This window comes from Mustela lutreola, chromosome 9, assembly GCF_030435805.1.
Source record: "Mustela lutreola isolate mMusLut2 chromosome 9, mMusLut2.pri, whole genome shotgun sequence".
In the NCBI taxonomy this organism is placed as follows: Eukaryota; Metazoa; Chordata; class Mammalia; order Carnivora; family Mustelidae; genus Mustela; species Mustela lutreola.
The window spans coordinates 17,175,727-17,199,627 of record NC_081298.1 but is presented as its reverse complement, the minus strand read 5'-3'; the positions used below and the strand labels follow the sequence as shown (position 1 = coordinate 17,199,627).

At 45.1% G+C, this 23,901-nt stretch overlaps 1 protein-coding gene across 12 annotated transcripts in view; it reads right to left on the bottom strand.

The window, feature by feature from the left end:
• PTPRT (protein tyrosine phosphatase receptor type T) overlaps positions 1 to 23,901 on the bottom strand; it is a 1,057,545-nt gene that overhangs the window by 369,351 nt on the left and 664,293 nt on the right. For all 12 annotated transcript variants that reach the window (XM_059133123.1, XM_059133124.1, XM_059133125.1 and 9 more), the window contains exon 9: positions 20,429 to 20,538. In XM_059133123.1, the coding sequence (XP_058989106.1) occupies positions 20,429 to 20,538 (110 nt within the window). The remainder of the gene's footprint in view (positions 1 to 20,428; positions 20,539 to 23,901) is intronic.

The following is a 23,901-nucleotide window of genomic DNA, read 5'->3' as shown; positions in this document are numbered from 1 at the left end:
AAGAGATGCTGGTGTCACAACTAGGGGGTAAAGGCAGAGAGGAGGAGAGATTTCAGGGACACGCTGTAGGCTACAGTCCAAACACTGCTGAGAGGCTGTGTGCATGTATTTTGGGGAGAGGAGCACAGAGCAAAAGGGGATCAGAAGTGATTTCATAGAGTGCAGGGTCCTCCACTCCTCATCCCAGTCACTGACCTGATTACCAACTTGCCAGAGCCATCATTGTTCTCCCCAGCTACGAGCAAGGTACCGGGCCCCAACAAATGACCCGCACACCACCACACAGGGGCAGGTGGCAACGTTGAGACTGAATCTCTCTTTTTCACACGGTTCGTGGCCCATGGTCCCTTCTCACCACACCCTCCGTCTGTCCCAACCTTCGGAGCACGCCCTGTACCATGAGCCTCACTGACCTGGGCCTCTAAGCTCACAGCCCTTCAGTCTAGACACAGGCTGATGCCATGGACCATGAAAGAGGACAGTGTCACCCCAGCAAAATGGCAGGGGGCTATGTTCTTTGACACCGTCATCGTAACTCTGTTAACTGATTTAAAGGAAGTCATCTAAAGATAGGGGGAAAAAAGCAAATGCATGAAGAGGTTCACCGGGGCCTCATCTGTAAAGGAGAAAAACAGGACACTGTGTCAGACAGGGTAGTTAAATAAATTGTGGTAGCACCACCTGATGGGCATCATGTAGACATTAAAATGCTAATAATGTTGTAACCATGATATATTTTTAAGTGAGGAAAAAGCACTTAAAGTCATAGAGGTGTAATAATTACAGCCATATAAAATTTCCTGTGCATCCAGACAGGGGCTTGAAGGAAACGTAGAAACAGGAAAATGTGAGATTCTGAGTAATTGAAATTGTCTTCTTTTTCGTCACTATGATTACATTTTATAAATAAAAACTAAGTTTTTATAACTAATTTGAAGTTTGTGCTACACCCCAACTGAACAGCCCCCTACAGCTCTCTATTCATTCGGCATCTGCTGAACTGACCCAATGGTATCTGAATGTGGAAAGGACCAGTGTCAAAGTGGGGTGTTTGTTTGTTTTGCCCCCAAAACGTTTTTGTTGCTGCCGTATCAGTGACTTGAGATACTCAGGCTTTTCCAAACCTCAACAAAGAAAACCCTGCTTTCCTCTGCTGGAATCCAATGTCACAGGTGCACTTTCTCCGTGCAAACAAAGACTCTCAATTTACTGATAGAAACTTGACAAAGCCAGGATTGCAGCTTTCAAGGTTACACCAAAGGCATTGCCCTAGGACTCCTAGAGGTCAGGATATATGTTGCCCGTCAATGGATTCCGAAACCCCTGGCAGAAAGGACCAAGGTTAGTAATCGACGGTTCATATCTCCCTCTGTCTCCCCACCTGAGCGACAGGGGACTGATGGAATCTGCAGGACCAGAGAAGGGGAATCCGCAAGCAGGATGACCTGGCTGAAGCCCTCGTTGGAGAATGCTTTTCTCATTTACACGTGGGATTGCAGTTCTGGCATGATGAACTGGTGTCCCTGGATTCGGTGTCTATGGGGAAGATGTGGCAGTCGTCAAACCACACCAGCTGCAGAGCAATTACAGTGAATTGCGCTGCCCCTGGGCATGGCAAGACAGACTCTTGTCACTGCTGCCATGGGCATGATTTTTTTTTCAGGTGAGCACACACAAATATAAAACAATCCTTAGCAACATCTTTCTTCCCCAGACAAGAATGCAGGAGGGAATCTAGGATGGCAACAAGATATACAGGGAGAAGGTTCTAGTAAGAATCCTAAGCTAAAGAAAAGTATACATCTGTGATCCATGCATGCAAGGGGGCAGACTTGGGCAAACAGACAAGGACTAGAAGAGAAACAGAGCAGGACTAGATCTAGGACTAAGACAAGGACTAGGGAGATACTTCTTCTTTTCCATATTTCTGACCTTAAATAACTTATTGCTACAGCTAAAGCTGTATGGGTCCATTCTGGGAGAAAAAGAGAGCCCAAATAAAGTCATGCATTTCTCAAGAATTCCTTGAGTGTCTGCTGTGTGCTTAGCACTATTCTCGATGTTCGGGAAGACGTGGTGAATAAGGCAAAGTCCGTGCTTTGAGATCTAGCAACTTATTTACTCACAAACACATATGCATGCACGCGCGCCCGTGCACGCGAGCGGACACACACACACACACCACTAAAATGCAATAACAAATATACCCTGGGATATTGCACAGGGACTGCAAAACCCACTTGGAGGAGGTGAGAGGCAATCTCCTTGACAAGTGGTAACAACTGAGCTGACTGAGAAGCAGACGTTACCCCAGCAAATAGGAAGTGGGTAAGGGAGAGAGGGGCCTTGACCACCAAGCATCAATGTACACAAAGGTACAGAGGCAAAGGGCGGCTTATGTTAAGATGCTGCTGGGCTGCAGAGAGGGAGGCAGGAGATGTCTAGACAGGAGATGAACAAGGTTGTGAAGGCTGAGGAGCTTGTCGGGAGCTCACACTGTGTTCCACTGGTGCAAGGCTGTCCACCCTTGCTGGCCTGGGTGTTTCCTGGGTTACGCTGAAGGCTGATAGGCAGGGTGGATCTTGGAAAGATGACCAAGTACAGGAAGATCTAGCAGGTGATGGAGGCAGGAGTCTTGGAGAAGCTGAGGCCGGAGATGAGGTAGGAGTGAAGAGGAGGCAGTCCAGGGAGATGTCAGTGCCTCTCAAATCTGGCTGCAGGAGGAGCTCCTCGGGGCTCTGATTGCACTGAAGTTTCTGGTCCAGTAGATTGAAAGGGACATGGACCTCCCTGTCTTTGCAAAACTTTAAGGTTGACAAGCTCACCTGAGTTTGAAAGCAGCTGACGTGGGCCATCAGGTCCCCTCTCTCTCCTGTCCTCCCCTTTCTCCTTCCTTCCTTTCTAGAACTGTCTGTTAAGCACTTACTATATAGCAGGAATGTATTCAGGTTAAAAAGGACCACAGAAGCTGGTAGGACTTAAGAAAATGGAAAAGGCCTTTCTCAAACAGAAAAACATGCACATCTCTAAGCAGAAATGCACAGATGTCTCACGCATGGGACTCCACAGATTCCAGTTGAAGAAGGATCGCCTTGAGCACCAAAAGCCACTGCTGAGGGGCTGGACTTGCTCCCCCCAAACTACAAGCTGATTCTCTGAAGGCACTGGTTCTCTGAAGGCACCGAGGGATGAGATGAAGCCTTCTCTAAGCAGAAGGCATCATCTCGAGGCCCAGGATATGCTTCCCTTATTACCTAAAGATTGCAATTGATTTGAAAACATGAAACTTCACAAACTGCCCTCTTTACAGGGAGCCCTGCCCATTCTGACACCGTTCTGCAGATGTTTGAAAAGATTTTGTTTTCTTTTCCCCCAAAACTGATTTGGAATGGGAAACGTTTTTCCCCTACTGAGAAATATTATGCCAACTTGCTTTCTGCAATTTTCCTTTGATACTGACATACCAGACAGTGCATATTGTGTCAGAAATTCATGTCAGAACCCTCCCAAAGCCATTGGGGCACAACACCATTCAGCTGCAAAGGGGGGAGGGCCAAGGCTTTGAATACCTCTGTTCAGCTGCAAAAATATTCAGACTGGGTGGGATCTGCCAACAGAATCGTGCCTGGTGAAGCCCCCCTCTGCTGAGGGCCAGGAAGCCTCCTGCTCCTAATCTGGCCCCACCTGCTTTCTCCCACCTGCCTCCCTGGGCAGGTCCCTATCCTGACTGAGTGCCACTCCTCCAGGATTTGCATGTTCTCAATGAGGACCTCAAGATGGTGTGCAGGCCCATGCTGGTTCCAGACCTCAACCTCCCATTTTGCCCCAAGGCCACCTCTTGAATTCCCATATACCAGCCCATCCTACATAACCAACCCAGTGAGGTGGACTGCTGATGACTAGGAGCTCTGGCTCAATCCTGTAATTATTTATTGAGTGCCTTAAGAGAAGGCACCATGACTGACTCCTTAAGTGAATGGTTCTTGTAATCCAGCACGGCTGGAATCCAGGTTTCCCTGACTAGTTGTGTGACCTTACGCAAGTTACATCCTCTCTCCAAGCCTCAGCAGTGAACGACCCTCACTTGGAAGGATTCAATGCTTGAGGTCAATCATGTGATGGCAAGCGCTCTGAGTAGTGCTTGGCACTGATAACAGGGGTCTTCTGTAGGGTCCTAGCAGGAAACAAATGGATAATTCAAGGAAAGCTAATAAAGGAACCATTTACACTATTGCTGGGGTAAAGGAAACAAGGCACAGTGCAGTAGAAGAGGAGGATTTAGTATGGGGTAGAGGGGTAGAGGAGGGAGAAGTTTCTGGAACATGGAAGGTCACCTTGAGAGAAGTGGAGACATTCCTCTAGGGAGATGGAGAAGTGATGTCCCCTTCCTTCCTCCCCCCTCCTTCTTCTATCTGTTGCAGAGCACTCTTCTGCTGAACAAAAAAGTAAGAAGACAAGGCAGCTCAGTAATGTCTGAGATTCAATCTCCTGAACGCAGGCAGAGAAGGATGGAGAGAGCAGGAGGAAGACCCACCACATTCCAGGTTCTGGGAACTCAAGAGGGAACAAAACCTGTTCTTGGAAGTCTAAGACTTCTGAGCCTAGTTGCAGACAGATACAGACATAAACCATCACAGTTTAGGGCAATAAGTCCTAGAATAACATAACAAGAAGGGACCTCAAATTCAGGTGGCTCAGAGGAACAAAGTGTCCCTGGAAGGAGCCTCAAGCCCTTCGGAGTGCTTCTGAAGGACACACAGCTTTTAAATGCAAGAAAGGGGGTTTGGGAAGGAGCTCCTAGAGAGAGGGAAGATAGGAACATGGAGAGCGTGGCGTGGCGGTTAGGCAAAGCATAGGGATTTGGGAAGAGAGACACAAACCAAACCAGGAAAGGATGCTGGGAAGGCCAACAAGGGGTCCATCACTCCTAAAGGGACCTGTGGGTCAAGGCAAAGAGGGGTTCATAAACTATCTTGAGAGCCACTGGGATTTTAAATAAGACAGTGACTAGTAAGATCTGTTCTTCAGCAAAATGGCTTTGGTCACTCAAGGAAGAAGGTATTGGTTGTTACCACCCAGACCCATAAGCAATGGAAGGGAAATCCGGAGATGATACAGACACAGCGCAGGGAGAGCATGGTTCTAAACTGAGGCTCCCAGCAAATGTTCCTGGCAGGACAGAAAACCTTGGCCAGAAGAGAGTTTAGTGCTCTGTGTGTCCATCTCTAATGAGCGTTGAATCTTATAATAATGCAGACCCTGACTCAGCAGATCTGGGGTGGGGCCTCAGATGGCACATTTCCAGAGTGCTCCCAGATGATGCTGATGATAGAGGACATACTTTGAGTGGTTAAGCTTCCAAGGCCACCCAAGTGCTCGTCCACAGATTAACTAATTGAGGCCACGAGAGGGCACGCCTGTGGGGTATCCAAGTAGGTCAGTGGCAGTGCCTATGCCAACCTAGCTTTGCGTCCACCAGTTCTCAGTTCCTGTGGGACCCCCAGGACCTTCTGGGAGATTGTCAGAGGGCAGGCACTTGACTTGCTACTTAAGGGCAAAGGGGAGAGGACACGAACAAAGAGTTGATGAACCAAAAGTGCTTCCGGCACGTCCTTGGACAGTGCAAATGGATCTGCCAACATGTGTGATGAGCTCTTCACACATCAGCCTGCTCTGAGGGTATCATGAAAGCGGACATAAATCTCTGCTGGGCTGCCAAAGGCCTGTTTCTCAGACAGAGTGATTGGCATAAAAGCACAAGACTCAAACATACGCTCACACTGGTGCAATCTCACATGTTTGGAGAACAAGCTGGTAATATGCATCAAGGCTTACAAAGGTGTTCATTCTAGTCAACCCTGTAATTTCGTGGGGGGAGGGGACGTCTAAGACAGAAATACATGGAAGAGAAGAGGAAGAAAACCAGCCATGACACTGAATGGCTACTGGGTAGCGACATATACCTAATTCTTAAAATCGCCCTGAATTGTAGACTTGAATATTGCTTCTCCTATGCGCATTTTAAAAAGAAGTTTAAGACTATAACTCAATCTCAAAGCAGTTATTTGCCCGAAAGTCTTCCATCCAACAGGTAATATTCAAATGAGAATTTGAAGCCAGGTCAAGCTGATCCGAAGGCTATGTTCCTTCCACCATCGCACAACACCATCATGTGCATATTAGGTTCATTACAGTGTTATTCGAAATAGAGAAAAACAGCAGTGGAATGGATAAGTAAATTAGGGTATATATACTCAATGGGAAATTATGCAGTCATTAAAAAAGATAAGCTGTTTCTATGATGCTATAAAAGCATCATGATTGTGATAAAATGCTTAATGAAAAATTACGATAGCAAATTTTATGTAATTATAGTTAGGTAAAAGATGTACGCATATTAAAGAGAAAATACAGGGGGAAATAATTGTTGTGCTAGGGGAAGAGATTATACGTGATTTTTCTCCTCTGATACCCAAACTTCCTGTAATATTGTTAGAAGAAGTGGCTGGGGAAGGCTAAAATTACAGAATACATGTGTTGGCGAGGACTGCAAAGGGCAGACTATACCTATAAGGTCCTTAAGGGGAGTTCCAAACACGGTCTTAAAACCACCACGCATGCTCCTGTCCTCCTGTGGCTCTGTGTTTTAGTCGGAATTGTGAAGACACTCTGGAGGAACCCTTCCAGTGTTGAGTTCCACCCCTCTGGCATCTGCCTTGGAAGGAAGTCACAGCACAGGTGCCTTATCCCAAGCAGCAGTGCCATCATTAAAAAGAACTGCCTTCCAGGACTGCAGATGGTACGCTCACACCGAGGGTGGGAAAGGACAAAGACGGCATCGAAGCATCACAGATGACATTATGACAGCCCTCTAGAGTGCTTGGAGGGCGGGATCCTGAGGCCATGTTAAGGTCCCAGGGAAGAGCGTGGCCTGATTGATGACTGATGTCTGCCATGGGAATGGTATTAGGGAGGAGAGGGGACATACAAATATCCGATATTCACCTCCATTTGTTAGGAAATATGCCTATGGAGACTCACATTTTGAAACTAGAAGTAAAACAGAACTATCCTTTCTAACTTTGGGTTTACAGATTTCCAACCAAATGCATGCATATTGTTCTAATCTCCCCCCTCAGGTCCATTCCTCCTGAATGAAGAGGGTTATTATTTTGAAGAGGGTTATTATTTTCAGCACATTTCTACAATCAATGGAAGGCACGTGAATATCGTTGCTTGTTACTGACAAATCTACCGAGCAGGAAAAGGAAAGTGGAGATTCAAACTTTGGTAGCCAGCTGTTTAAAGAGATCCAGGTCATTTTTACCATATCCCCCAAATTCTGTCTTATATTCTAGGGAGATCAGCCAACATTACCCCACAATAGAATAATTAGAAAGCAAAATACCGCCTCTGTACTCAGGGGATCAGAAAGTCATTAAAAGGGATAGTTAAGTAGATTACACTGAAATTGGAAAATGTTTGACATAGCGAAAACCCAAATTTTGCAATATGGTCATAATCATGCAAAAGATATAATTGCACAAAGATGAGAAAAAATAAACCCATGTGAAATGGCTGGCGTGTGAGGGCCTGGGAATGGGGTTACTTTCCTCTCTTCATCTCCCTAACACCATGTAGTGTTGTTGCAATGTCACTAACATCAAGAATAAATTCTTTTTAAAAAATCAAGCCATCCTAAAGAAGCCAATATTTAAATATGCTCTTTTCACTTCGATTCAAGTTTGGAGTAGTTTTATCCGTGCAACCAATATTTATGGAGTGCCAACTTTGTGTCAGGTACTGTTTTAGATACATGAGATGTAGGAGGAAAAAAAGATCCCTCACTTTGACAAACTGACCTCTTGAAAGTAGAGCTCATGTAGTCTAGTATCTTAGGATTTTATGTGGTCCTATCAGGTTGTATCTGTCAGTTAACTGACGTCAAGAGTTACTCCTAACCACCGCTATTCCTCAGCCATCAAAGTGAACCTCCCCAACCTCCATTCATTAAACAAAACAAAACAAAACAAAACACAAAACAAAAAAATACACTGGTTTCAGTACCTACTGTTTTCGGGTACTGCATACAGCACTGAGTTCTCAAGTAGTGACTCATATGGATGTGATTCCTGCCTTCATGACACCTTACAATATAGAAAGACACGTTTATAAATAAAGGCACAGTACTTGTGAATTGTGATGCATGTTTTCAGGACAGGAAGCAGGAAGACAGTGCTAGAGAACAATGGTGAATGAGTAGAGTCCTACTTAAGTGGAGACTGTGAGGAAGGGCCTTTCTGAGGAAGGAGTAGGCACACCGATCCCTGTCATGTGAGAATGGGTTAGTCATGGGAAAGGAAGTGGAAGAGCTTTCTGTCAGCTGAGAACTCCAAATGCATAGCGCCTGAGGTAGAAGGGAACGTAGTCTTTGGAGGACAAGAGAGAATGCCAGTGACAAAGCAAGGTACAAGGTCCTTGAGCCCTAAGCTGGTAGTTCTGATTTTATGTGAAATGCATTATTCTCTGTAGGTAAAATAATAAAAACTTGGGAGACCATAAAGAAAACTTAAATATAGAGAGATTATATATTGTACAGATGTCAACTACCACCCATGATGTTCTATATGTTCAATGCAATTCTGATTAAAACTACCACAGGGGTTTTCATTACATTTGTTAAATGGATTCTAAAATGAAAGATCCAAGGGCAGGAATCATCAAGATGTTTCTGAAGGAAGATGAGGAGGAGAAGGCTCTGTCGGAGATCAAGATTAAGTGTGAGTGAACATAATCACAACTGCGTGTGGTTGTGAGAAGTGGTTGCCTCTGGAACAGAGCGCTCAGGAACAAATAAATGCATTTAAGGAATCCTGGCCTAGGTCAGATATGGCTGGGTGGATCAAGGAAAAGGAGGGGTGATTTTTGAAAGAAAAAACTGGGAAACACGTGGAAAAAGTATTTATCTATACAGAAAAAAAAATGAATTTGCACCCCATCTCACACCATACACAAAAATTAACTGCAGATAGAGACTCATATTCAGACAGAAAAACCCTACACCTTTAGTAGGAATATAGGGAACCATCTTTGTCACTTTGGTTTAGTGAAGAGCTTTTGAAGGACACAGAATGTGCTAACTAAATACGCAAAGACTGATAAAATTGACCATATTATATAATTATGGGCTTTTGTTATCAAAAGATACTTTACAAGAAGCAAAAAATGGCAAGTCACATATGTAACTGACAAAATAGAACCAAAAATAAGGGACTACTACATATCAGTAATAAAATAGATAATCTAATAAGAAATGGGCAAGCAATATGAATGGGTATCCCACAGAAGAAAAAATGCAAATGAATAACAAATATACAAAAATATACTCAAACTTTCTTAACAATCTAGGGAATATAGAGCAATACAATGAGATGCCATTTTATACCTGTTTAACTGGCCAAAATTAATAATCCTGATAATACCAAATACTGGAGAGGATTTGGAATGGTGGGAGTGCCTATTTTTTGCTGGAATAAGTTGGTGAGACTAGTTTGGATATGAACTCAAGAGAAAACCTTATACATTTACAATAGGAGATATGCACAAAGGTGCTCATCACCAGTGTTGCCAGAGGCAACATCCTGGAAGCAATCCCAAATGCCTGTCAAAGACTAATGGATAAACGCTTTGTAGTATCTTCACATAGTGGAACATAATACAGCAGTTAAGACAAATGTAGGCTGAACTCATCAATAGGGATGACTGGTAGCAACATAATATGGAGTTGAAATGTTTCAAATTATAAGTTGTATATAACCTTTTATTAAAGTTAAGAGACTAATAAAACAAAAAATATGCTTTTAAGAAATGCATACAAGTTGTAAAGCTATGTAAAAAGGAATTATATACAGGATTCAGGACAGCAGGGGGAGTCAGGAGGTTGAAATGAAAGATGCTTGTAAGTAGATAGAAGATACTGTCAAAGTTCTGGTTGTCTCAGTAACTGGTATGTTATTACAAAAATGAAATAAAGAGTGAGCACAAAAGAGGGTCATGCACAGACCAGTGAGGGAAGTGCTTCATGAAACTAGGAGTAAAAATAATTCAATTTGGAGTGGGGGGGGCCCAAGTGGTAGGTCAGAGTAGAAAGGATCCTTTGAAGTGATCTGGGGTCCAATGCTCCCAGGTCTTAGATATAATAAAAGCCAAGGCCCAGGTAGCAAAAGGGACTCACTCAAATACATTACTTGGCCATGGCAAATTAAAAGTCAGTCTTAAACTTCCTAATTGCATAATTCACTATTTGACTTGAAATGACACGAGCATGCTAAACATATACATAAAATAAAAAGAAGACCGAGAAAGCAATGACCGTTGTTATGACCTACATTCTGAAGGGTTCCGAAGGAGACCTGGTCTGTATGTGTGTATGTGAGCTTGCCTGCACACATGTATATGCACCTGATGTTTGTATGCATGTATATGCGCCTGCTGTATGTATACCTGCATGTATTGAATCCAACATAATGTAGGCCAAGGCTCTGTACAAGTTTTAAGAAACCATTTTTCTCTTAATCTAAAAAAGGAGTCCTTAGCTCCCAGTGAGGGGAGAAGAGCTACTGGCTATCTCCTGAGGCCAGTGAAAGGACAATCTCTGAGTCACAGATTTGAATTCCAGCCTCCAGAGATTCCAGAAGGAAGCCTCCAATGTCCTGATGAGAGACGAGAGCATACAACCCCCATTCATTTGTTGTGGAAGAGCCGGCCAGTTAAAAGCATCAAGTCCATACTACGTTGCCCAGTCCAGGTGGAATTCTAACAGGAGGAACAAGGTAAAACATGGGAGATGAAAAGAGAATGGCTTATGATGTTTAAAGAGGCACTTGGCAGCTTAGACACCGCCTCTGGGCACAGCTTATTGAAAGGACCACGTAGCTAAAGAGAGGGTTCCATCTCTAGCTGCGCGTGGCTCTGCGTACACTGTTCCTCTACAAGGTCCTCTGGGTGCACAGCGCATCAAAACACAGGTTCCCTGCTACGTAAGGAACATGAAGGAGAGCCAGGGCTGTGCCAGATGCAGAACTACCTTGTCATTTCTTTCCCTCCACCCTCCGAGGACAACAGCAAATGCCGGTGATTAACGTTTAACCTGGGGATTTTTTTTTTTTTTAATTCAAAATTGTCCTTGAGAGGAATTATGGCAGAAGCACATGAGAGACAGCAGAGAGCCTACAGCAATTATAGGGAGCTTCCCCCATACCATTCCTATGGCAGGGATAGGAGGTGCCCTGGAGTTCCTCCAGTCTGGAAGAAGACAGACAGAGCCCCACATCTCTGGGGTCACCAATAGTCAACTCTCCAAAGAAACAGAGTGATTCTGAGCATGTCTTTGAGCATACACAGCCTCACACACATGCAGAGGAACACCTAAGTACATGCGTGCGTACACACCTGCCAGCGGGCAACCACATAAACTCACACACATATGGGCTCCTACACACACACGCCAAGACAAGCACGCTCACCCACACATGCCCACTGTGGGGTAACTCTCTCTGCGGCAACTTCTACTGTTTTCTTACAGCTACACCGATGATTCATGTTTATTGCGAAAGCCTTCCTGGTTGCCAGGAGAACATGATTTGCTGTTCTTCAGGTAACAAGCGCTACGCATCTGTTGATGCCCTGCTGTCACGTTACCTGGCTCCTCCCCAAACACCCAAGACGTAGTAGAAAAAAGAAACACCCTGAGGCAAATATACAGGCTTTCCTGACATTCCACAAGTGGATGACAGGCAGCTCTAATGGTCTCACTTACATAAAGGCAACTTATTCACATCAGAGCACAACTTCCTTCCCTTCCAGACTCCGAGTGCCAGAAATAATTCTTTTCAACCCATAGCCGTTTCTACTGAGACACCTGTCAACCTGCTTGTCAGCCCAGCAGGCCTGTGTAGGGCATCTACCCAGGGATGCCTGCGGTTTTCAAGGCTGTAGGAGAGCAAGGGTCTGTGGAGGTTGAGTAATGGGCTGGAGGTTAGGAAAAATGGCTCCCAAGCATCCCAGGGCCCAGACTTTTAAGATTTAGAAGAAGCCCCTGGGAAGATCTATTGAATTTTGTGTGTCCATCTATCTTTTTTTAATCTCACACATAAACAAGAGAACTAATTTCTCCTATGCAGGGGAGGGAAAATATTCATAGGGTGAGGTGTGTGCTGGGCTCCTGCTCAGAATTGCAAGATGGCACTGGTAAGACACCACGGGGTACTGACAGACTGGTACGGCCCTGTGTGCCTTCAGCTGCTCCACTAAGTGCTTAGCGACTGTGAAGGAAAAAAAAAAAAAAAGGCCGCAGAGCTTCTTGAATGTGAGCCTTAGAATAATTACTACGCAGCACCTGCGTAGGGTGCGTTGGCTATAACATCAGGTAATGTTGGATTCTGGCAGAGTCGGTGAAGACAAGGGAAGGCCAGAGTCCAGCCTGGGTTTATTTAGCTAGTATTTGGCTAGGATAACATATCAGAGTGAATTTTTTGGATTCATTTTATGCAGTATTTTTCCCCAACCCTGGATGTGCATTAGAATTTCCTGAAGAACTTAAAAAACAAAACGAATGAATAAACAAACCAAAACACATGGATAAAGACTCTTTTCCCAGAGATTTGGATTAATTTGAATGCAGTGAGACCCAGGCATTCACCTTCCATCTAACCATTTATGTATCTAACTACCTATTTATGTGTATGTTTGGGGGCTCTCAAGATAGGATCCTAATCTTCACTAAACTCACTAAATTCACTAAAATTGTTAGACAAAAGTTTCACCATTATCCCTTGTTAAAACAAAGCACACATCTACACATTCACCCAAGGAGTATTTATTGAGCACACACTACATGCAAATTTCTGTTTTAGGTCCTAAATACACACTGAAAAGCAAAAACGGAAGTGGCCAGCATCAGTTCAAGACCAAAGGCTCTTGTGCCGGAGAACAAGGTAAGAACCACTGACATAGTTCAATTCTAAGGTCATCTGCAGGCAGAATTCCATCTTGCTCAGGAAGGCTGTTTTTTGTTCTATTAAGATCTTTGCCTGACTGGGTGAGGCCCACCAACACAGCGGAAGCCACCTGCTTTACTCCAAGTCCATTGGCTTAGATGCTAATCTTCTCTGAAAATACCCTCACAAAAATATCCAGAGTAATATTTGACCTCATATCTGGGCACCTCGGTTCAACCAAGTTGACACATCAAATAACCATCACGTGGCCCACGCCCTTATGAGCCTAGAGGTCCCAGAGATGACCCCAAAGCAGACAAACAACAGGAGTTCAGATTGTGAAAATGGTAAGGGAATATGGAAGCAAGTTGCTGGATGGAGTGGACGGGAGAGGGAAGGCGTCTCTTGGAGATGAGTAAGAGGAAGGAGCCAGTCGTGAGAACTCTTAACGTGACAAGTGCTACAATGCAAAGCCACGTGAGCTGCAGAGAATTCGGTGGGATTGAGAAAATCACAGAAGGCCAGGGAGGGGGACCAGTACACAGAGGACAAGGGGAAGAAGGACAAGGGATGACATTAGAGGTAGGCAGGCAGACCCCAACCATTAAGACCAAGCCAAATTAGGAGAGAGATGTGATTGGATTTACCTGTTCAGGTGTTCTGTCTGGCTGCAGAGTGCAGTGGAATTGTGTGAGTGGGGGGTTAGGGGATGGGTAGCGAGGTCCTGAAATGATCGAGGCATCGGTGAGTGGTGGAGACCTAACCTCTGTCTATTTCGGCAGAAGGAGCCATCAAACATTCTAGAGCATGAGATGTATGGCAGGTGGGGAGGAATGAATGATTCCCCCATTTCTGGCTTAAACAATTCAAAAGAAAGAAGAGCTTTTTTTTGTTGTTCCTAGTTAGAGCCTGGCTCAAGTTATACCTAATAACCGCCCGCATTATGCAAATTGTGTATCCTAATTAACGTAGATCCAGCCTGAATTATGCAAATTCTTGCTTGGGCTGTGTTAGTCACTTCCTCTTATACCAACTTCTGCTCATCAGGACCACATTCCATACCACCCCCCGACCACCCCTCTGTGGACCAGAGCCATGTGTGAGTCTGGGGAAGAGCAGGACCTAAGGGGCCATTGTAGCCAAGCCAAAGGACAAGAGAAAGGTGTGCCTGGTGAGTCAGCACCTCCTGAGGGCCTCCTTCTGTGAGAGCTGGCTGGGAAGCCCAAGCCTGCAGCCAGCCCTCCTCTCTCCATCCCCACGTGCCTGCTCCAATCCCAGGCGGAAGCCCTCTGCGCCTCAGCCTTCTCATCATGTGCTCTGACGGAATGTGGATTTCTGGGGCCCCTGCTTTTTGCTTAGACCAAGCCCAGTCATCTGTATGCTGGAAAAATATTGACAATCCTCTGACCTATCGTACCTTTTCAAAGCTCTCCCACACGGGAATGCCGCCTTATTTTATGGAGGTGAAGTCTGTGTTTTATTTAACTCGGAAGGCCAGGAGCCTAGAATAGCTTGCAAGATAAATGTCAATCAACTCCAGCATAATCAAGACACCCATTCCTGCCTCATTAGGGTCCTCTCATTCCCTTTAAGCTTCTCAGATTTATACACTGTAATTAGAAACTTGGTGATTCTCAGTGCTCCACAGCAAGGCTTACTGGGAAGTTTCACGTGTCTGAATTTTAAATATTTTCACACTTCGTTAACCCAGTTGCCAGTGTAACATCTTCTGGCCCAGTTCCCTCACACTGTGTGGTTTTTATTTTTGGACAGAGACGAGAACAATTAATTGAATTGAAACACGTATTGATTACTGTTTTTCATGAGCTCCGAACAGCTTGCCTCTGAATGATTTTATTGAAGAGTTTTTAAACAACAGGCTGGATTGTTTCCTCGGTGACCCCATTCTGGTTGCAAGTGCCCGTCTACAGTTGCAAGGGTCTGTTATGGGCGAGTTGTGTCGTTTGTGAGAGCTGAGTCGGAGTGGGAGAGGCCACGGCAACCTTCACAGGCAGGCCCCGGACAGGGGAACCCTGCTATCTCGTTCAAACCCAAGCAGGGTTCTGGAAAAGTCTAAGGAGATGGTTTGATGTCCACATCTCTGGTGAAGCCACTCAGCCCTCCGGTCCCATGTGAGCAGGGATATTACTCTGTTCATTCAGTGGCTACATGGAAGCATCCTTCCTTCAAGGCCTGCAGTGTTTTCATTAAGCAGAGCTTCCTGGGTCTAAGCACTGAACTTATAAGCTGTCTTAGGCCAGTGTTTCCCATATTTGCATGTGCACATGCGTCATTGGGAGATCTTGTTAAAATACAGACTCTGATTCTGTGGGTCTGGGCTGGAACCCGAGATTCTGCATGTCTGATGTTGATCTGCTGGTTTGTGGCGACGAGGCCTCCGACATTACCCAGTTCTGAGCACTATGTGTCACCGTGTTAGGAAACTGATCACAGAGGTGCACTCTGTATGTGGCCCTAAAGTACAAATCCCCAAAGATCTGAGGCCATGGTCTAATTCATCCTAAGGCCTCCTGTCACAGTGAAGGTGAGGCTGGTTTTGGTGGGTTCTGAGGAGCACTCTGAGCTCCCACTTCAGTGCATAGGGAAAGAGGTCATAACTGCTGGAGGTATTAGACTGTTTCACAGCCCCAGAGGGGCATTAGGCTTAGGGCTAGAATCCCATTCCTTAGGGAAGGGAGGTCCATGGTCTCATGGTCCATGGATCCAGGGAGCACATCTAGATAAGAAAGTCCTGACTGAAAGAAAGGCGTCAAAGACCAGGTTAGCAGCAGGAAAGAGGCAGATGTGACAAAGTTCTCGCGTCTTCCATCTGGATACAAGATCTTCCCAGAAGGAGCTGAGCCCTCCTTGCAGTATTACAGGAGATGGAAATGTCCTGGCCTCTGGCACCTTTTCCAGATGTCTCCAAGATGCCTGTGTACCCACAGCCCATTAGCCACACAAAAGCCAGGTGATCTTTTAAAGAATATAAATCGGATTCTTTCATTTCTCTACTTAAAATTCTCCTAGGGCTTTCTATGTTTCTCAGGATAAAACACAAACACTAGAATTCCTGCACAACCTGACCCTGCCCACACATTTCCCACGTGATCTCCTCCTCCTCCTCCAGGGCTCCTGAAGCTACAGTCACCCTGATCTTCTTCCTGTTTGTTAAACTTGTCCAAGTCATTCCTACCCCAGGGCCTTTGCCCTAGCTGTTATTCTTCAAGTGTCATCACTGCTTTTGTGTTCAAAGACTCTGGCTGCAGGCAAAGTTTCAATAGCAGAGCAACTCCAAAATGAGGTATTAACCTGTGATTTTATGGATATGACATGGATTTATTTTTCTCTTGATTCTTACTCAGCTGAGGCCTGGAATGATCTGACACCATCATATTACAAAGAGGGGATGTAAGCCCAGAGAGAGAATGAGACATAACCAAAGCCACTCAGATTTGGCAGAACTGTCTAAGGAGGGACACAGAGGTTGTGACTTAGACTCATAGGGAAGGAAATTGAATTTTTAAAATTTACTTGAACCTACTATACTGAATAATATATACAATATTTACATAGTCACAATGTAGTCCTTCACCACATCCACTGCCCTTTTGACTTTTCACTTTGCCAAGTCCAAGATTATATATAGGACGGTAGAGAGAATCCTAGATTGATTTCTCTTCTATTTGTGTTAGCCTATTTTTCTTTGTCACAAAATATACTGTTTGAGACCAGAAGAGGGTGATTTGTAATTTATGGGTTCCTCTCTAGAAATTACAACCAGAACCTAATTTTAAAAATCAAATTGGTTTCATCTAATTAAATTTGGAAATTGCCTCATAAACACATACTCTGTTATAAATGTCTTTAAAAGCAAGGTCTCCTGCTTGTGAGCTGGGGCAGGAATGGGTTGAACCCAGCGTGGAAGGGACTCCCTGTTTCTCTACTCAGGAGGACATAGTCTCATATCAATTGCTGAAGTTTTTTTTAAAGATTTTATTTATTTATTTGACAGACAGATCACAAGTAGGCAGAGAGGAAGGCAGAGAGAGAGAGAGAAAGAGAAGCAGGCTCCCCACTGAGCAGAGAGCCTGATGCAGGGCTGGACCCCAGGACCCTGAATTTTTGACCTGAGCCCAAGGCAGAGGCTTTAACTCACTGAACCACCCAGATGTCCCAACTGCTGAAATTTTCTAAGCAGTGGTGTGGTCTAGAGCACTACTGAGCCAACGTTCACGCCTGTCTGAACCATCCAGGAATCTCGTTCACATGGAGACTCTGATTTAGGAGGTCTAGTGGGGCCTGAGATGATATATTTCTAACCTGGTAATGCAATGCTGCCAGTCCATGGGCCACACTGAGTAAATGGTAAGGCATCCACACTTGAATTTAGGACCCACAAATTTGCCACCTCAGCTCTATGACCTTGGTCTCCACACATGACCTCTCCGACATTCGACTTCCTTATCATTATGTACTGTGAGAGCTAACGTTTACTGATGCTATTTTTTAAATGCCAAACACAGCATTAAACATACATAGATATTTATAGATCAGTGTAAGTGAGAGGCTACTTGATGTGCCGACGGTTACACAGCACACAAGGAGCAGAGCTAGGGTTCAGAACTAGGCTGTTGGACGTCAAAAGCCAGCATTCTTACTTTCTGAGGCTCCACTAACTTGGGAAGCACATGGTCACAGCTATGCTTTTTTAAAAAAATATTTTATTTATTTATTTGACAGATCACAAGTAGGCAGAGAGGCAGGCAGAAAGAAAGAGGAGGAAGCAGGCTACCCGCTGAGCAGAGAGTCCGATGCGGGGCTGGATCCCAGGACCCTGGGATCATCACCTGAGCTGAAGGCAGAGACTTTAACCCACTGAGCCACCCAGGCGCCCTGCCATGTTTATGCTCAAAATACAATGACCTCAGCCCATGACCTCTTTGGCTCCCTTCATAACAACATCCAAGAAGTATAGCATACTCCCGAAAGGTGACCTCCAGAGCTCACAAACAAGTCACACAGCTACAGCCTTCCATCCCTGGCTCTCTGTAATCACAGCCCAAAGAGCAGCCAAAAAGCTACCTGAAGGTGTCTCGGCAGAGCTTTGTCTGGGACAACCCATCGCAGAAATGCCGGCATCCCCAGTGACTGGTCTTAGAAACTGCACAAGATTCAGGGCTCACATGCAAAAGAGAAGAAGGGTGCCCTGTGCCAATCTATGCCCACCTTGGTGCCCAGAGCTCCAGAGAGTGTGCCGCACAATGAGTGTCAACTTTGAGGAACTACTGCTCAAACAGCGTGTGCCGCTCACGGCTGGGATCACTCTCTTGCTCTCTCTCCATCCATGCCTCTCTTCTTCTCATAGACCGGCACGACCTGCTTTCCCAACCCAGCCCAGCGTACATCCCATTAGAGGAAGAAGTATGCGGCTCCCAAGGAAGAAGTCGGTCTGTGCAGGGACAGGACTCTTCCTTCTACATGACTGAGCCCAGTGGTTTCCAAGTGCAGCTAGGCACAAGGACTAGGGCCTTTTCAGGACAAAGTTGTCCTCAATTCAAGGCAGAAAGAGAGAAAATAAGGAGACTCATGAGTTATTCATAAAGCTAAATTTATGCAATTTGAAGGACTGCCTTTTATTCTTAAATTATGTCCTTTCTGTATTTTTGAAATGATGTCTTTTATGAAATGATATTAATAAAAAATGGTAAAGAACTGTATGTTGGTCCTCCAAACCTTTTGAAGTGTTACTGGCCTGTGAATTCCAGAAATCTTGAACATCTGGCATAGAGAGCCATTTATGTAATAGTACCAAGTAACTTAACTCCCAGAGTTCTGGGTCCTTTCCCTCTGCTTTACAAAGAACTGGTCGCCACACACCATGGATGTCTATTTCACTTGTATTGGTTGGGGGGGTGGTCACAAAGAATGACAGGTTGCTTTGAAATGATGGGGCTTTGTCTCAGGTGAGGACCCGCTATTCCCTGGTGAGGTACTACTGAGCACATTCTGGGCAAAGTCGATAGGGCCCCTTCCCTCCTCTAGCAAGTTCCCCAGGAAGGAAGCTCCTCCCAACCATGTGGCCCAAGATGGAGCCTTAGGCAGCTCTTCTTTAGGGGAAGGCTGGATGTGGTGAGCTAAGGCATCTTCCGGAGGTGTTTTCTTTAGCACCATGCATGGTGGATGGCGTTCTCCTTTCTCAGAGAGCTCTGGGGTCCTTCCAGGTCTCTCTAGAGAGCTCCTGTGCCCACCAAATTCACCTAACTGTTTCTCCCTCACCAATGCTCTTTGACTTTTCTCCCTTATGTGGGGATGTTCTTTCCCAGCTCGCTCTCAGTGCACCTCAGTACCTCTCACTGCCTTCCCGCATGAGCCCTCGGTGTCTGCAGTGCATTTCAGCCCAGGGGAGCTCGGATCCTTGCCCACCTCAGACCCTCCAGTGGAGCCCGGAAGCAGCCATCACCACTTCCATTCTACAGAGGAGGAAGCGGGCCTGGAGAGGGGAAGAACTGCCAGAGATCACCTGAGACTGTGGATGCTAGGCTCCATCCCTGCAGCTCTGGCTTCCACACTCTTCCCTCTGCACCTCTGAACAGCTGAGTTCTCCACTCTGCACCTCTGCACTGCCAAGCTCTCCACCACGGCACTTGCCACAGTCTCCGGGGGTCTCCAGATATGCAGGGGCAGGGCGGGGGAAGAGAGGAGAGTCAACTTTGACCCCATCTCAGTACCAGCATTCAGCCCAATCTGCCTTATTGAAGGTTTGTTGCTTGTGTCTGTTTTGCAGTGGACTTCTACACACTTTGCTCTAAGTTGGAAAGTTTTCAGGAAGCCACCTGGTGTTGGCTTGATGGGTGTCTTCCTGCCAGAGGGGGTTCTGTTCCCCCTCTGATAGGATAAGGCCCTGCTGATGCTGGGAGGGCGCTTTCTGACCCTGTCACCAAAGCAGCAATAAAATACGCTGTGGCTGCAGTGATATGAGGGCTCAGGAATCACATAGCCCCAGGGCAGAGACTGACATTGGGATTCTCCTGGAAGCCCAGAAGCTGGCAGGTGTAGGATGAGTATCAGGGGAGCACTGTGGTTTTCCAGACAAACTGAACTATCCTACTGTTGGCCAGGCAGGGGTCTCCTTGGCTATGCCGAGACAGTCTGCCTCCCCGGGTGCCGACTCCCTTCTCAAGACATCAGTCATCACTGCAGTGTGCGGTGTGTCCAGTTTTCTTTGTCACTGGGGCTGTCAAGCAGCTCGGCTGTATGCCCTTGTGTCTCCTTCCCATTACATTGTCAGAAACCCCTGCCTGAGTTGTGTCTCTCACTCACCTTCAAGCCCTCAATGGAGTTTGCACACAGGAGGCACGCATCCCACTTCAAACTGATGCAAACTGAACATAGCCAAGCCAAGTGATACAGCAAACGGGTCTTCCTACCTCATAGAGTGTGATGACCCCATTAGTTTCGTTGGGAGGCTTCCACTGGATATAGATCTTCTCCTCAAAGGGCCCTCCTTGGATGGATTCTAGGGGAACAGCTCCTGGAACTACAGAAGGAAAAAGTTAGGAACCTGATGTCACCTTCCACTCCATTTCCCCAGCCCCATTAACCTAGAACAGCAGTTGGCCAAGCTTTCCTATGAAGAATCAGATAATGAATACTTTGGGCTTCGTGGGCATACAGTCTTTGTCACAATTGCTCAGCTTTGTGTTTATAGCACAAAAATAACCACAGAAATCCAGAAATAAATGGGTGTGGCTGTGTTCCAATAAAACTTTATTTAAAAAAAAACACACTAGACTGCTGTTGACCCATGGGCCAGAGTTTGCTAACCCCTCTCCTGGATCGTCAATGGTCTTTCATCTCACAGACTGAGCAAGTCTGACTTTGAATTAAACTGACCAGCACAGGAAGAACATCAGTAGGTACCAGCACTCCTGGTGGGCGGGATTCAAGAATCAGACTCTTGCCTTAAGATTAGTAACTGAGGTATGCAAAGTAAGCTTCACTACCATTTTCTTGACCTTATCAGGTTGTCTTCAACTATAGGCAGGGGTCTCCAACTAGTCCTCAGTTTCCTAATTCCTGAATCCAACAGGATCCATGCGTCTTGAAACCTCAGTCCAATTACAAGAAGTCTGTCTCATTCCAAGAAGGCAGCTAGTTTGTCTCACTGCTGAGTCCGCATTGCCTGCCACATGGTAGAAGCTTAATAACCACTTGCTGGTTGGTCGAGTAGGTGAATAAATGACCCATGCCAGCATTGTGCCCTAATGAGCAAATCCATTCCTAGGCTGTTTCTGTACCCAGGTCAGTTTTCCTGGCAGCATCCTCCTGCTGGATTCCAGCATCATTATGACAGTCTGGAAGATACTGAACCATAAAATAAATGATTCTCCAAACTTCCAGTTATAACCCCCTAGGGAATCATGAATACATGTAAATCGTTACCGGATCTATTTATATTTTGGCATTATAAAAGCAGGTACTTTTACTAAGCACTTACTCTTTGATCAGAATTTTACATACATTATTTCATCTAAGCCACAAAACAGCTCTGCCCAGTATGTATTATCTCGTTTGTGCTGATAAGGGAACTGAGGCTAAGAGAATTAAATAACTTGCTCAAGGTCATCCGGCTCTTAAGTTGTAAAGAGGGAACTGAACACCTGTCTGTGAGCTTCAAAGCATATACTCTTAATCATCATGCTATGCCTCTCCCGATATAGCCTTGGCCATATGTTGCAATCAGTTCCCTATTGTTAAATTAAAATATATTTAGTTTTTCTCATTATGGACATGATACGCAGAATTTTTTGAATATTAAGAATATACAGATAGGGTAAAAAAAGAAAAGAACAAATCACTCACAATCCCCATAACTGGGGATATTTTTCCAGTATTTTTATGCCTATGCATATACATATTTTGAAAAATTAAACTCCTACAGCGCATAGTCTGTTGTGACCCTCTTTTATCACTGAACGAAACACAGATTAAAAAAAAAAAAAAAACCTTAAATGTTCTTTGGGGCCATGCATTTTAATGCCCCATTATAGTCACCATTATTATTGGGCATTAAAATTGGTCTGAATTTTTTATGATTATAAGTAACATTGCAATGAGAATTATTATAAATAAGCATTTTCATGAAACTCTGCTGACCTCCCTAAGAGAAATTCTTGGAAATTAATTTATTGGGCCAAAGTAGATGAACTATTTTATTTTTAAGGCTTTTGACATGTCTTGTCAGATTGCCTTCCACAGAGTTTGTACCATTCTGAGCTCCCCAAAAGAAGAACATGACTATTCCCAATCCTTGCCAACACTATTTAAAAAATTAAGTGTATGTGTGTGTATCCTTTTTTGAAAACTGGAGAGTGCAGGTTTTTTTTTTTTTCCAGTTTAATTGGCCATTTGCATTGATTCTTTTATGAACATGCTCTTTATACCCTGTTCTCATTTTCCTCTATGGTTCTTCATTTTTGTCCATCGTTGTCTTATGGGTTTGTAATTATAATCTGTTTTTAAAGATATACGATTTTTTTTGCATAGATTACAAATATTTTTGTCAGTTTTTCACTTGCTTCTTGACTCTTTAAGGTATCTAGAAGCTTCTAAGTTGTCAGATCTCTAATTGCTTTCCCTTATCTATTCATCCTTGTCACAAACATCAGGACTTTGAGGTAAGCGCACAAAGTATCGGGAGAATTATAACAAGCAGAGAAAATCTAGTCTGGTAAGTCAGGATGCTCAGTGGGAGATAAAAGACAATGGATTAGTAAAAGTTTCTAGGGTGAAAGTGTGGGGGGTAGGTGTTGGAATGTGGTGAGTCACTTTGTGGGGGCAACAGTGGAAGAAGCAAGGCCATCCTGGAAAGAAAGGATGGTAATTCGTCAACAGGGTGATGATGGTACAGAAAAGCAGCAGATGGTGCAGGAGATTGGCAGCTGCTTAGCGAATGTGATTTGGTGGTGATGGATAAGGGGGAAACAGGGAAGCGCTGTGTCAAGAAAAAACCCAGCTTGTCTGTTTTAGACACCTGGAGTGGTCAGAGTGCTGTTCATAGAAAGGGAGCCTTAGAGGAGGGCTAGTTTTGGAAAGGAAGCTGGTGGGTTTTGTGACGCATTGTTTGAGGTGTGTGTAGAACACCTAAATGGCAACACTAAGTAGCAGGTGGACAGATCAGATTGGGTGACTACTTAGAGGGGCACCAAAAAGCAGGTCCAAGGCTAAGCCAAGAGGAACTACAATCTTAAGAATCAAAAGGAAACGAAGAAACTGAGAAACCGAGAAGCCATGATTCAGAGAGGAACCTCTGAACCAGGAATGAGGGCTGTCATGGAAGTAGTTGAAGGGGGATCTAGAAGGGACTGGTTCACAGTGATGGATGTGACTGGATAGTCATGGAAACTGTGTGCTTCAATTTGCCCACTGAATGTACTGTCTTCAAGGTTACCTGTGAATTACACAAGAATAACTGAAGGGGAAAGCTGGCCTCACAGCCCTCCTCCTGTGGATGGAGGAGAGAGCCAAAGGTGAGGGACTGTGCCCACACCGGTCAGCGATTTGGGCCACGAGGGGCAGGGAGACAAGAAGAGCAGGGATGGACTATGGGCCACATCAGTGGCCCCTATGCCCCATGGGCGGGAGAGGTTATGACGGAATGGCAGGCGATCAGGAAAAATCCAAAAGTGAAGTAAGAGGTAGAAGAGTGGAAAAGAGACAGGAAATGACTGGAGTGGTGCTGTCCTGAAAAGACAGGAGTGGTGGTGGGTGGAAAGAAAGCACCTTCCCTCTTGCAAGAGAAGATGAGAAAATGTGCAGCTGCTTTGGAGAGGACAGAGCTGAGATGTCCTTAGGGCTCCATCTTCTTGAGAAGCGAGAGTGAAACCATCTGCCAATAGTC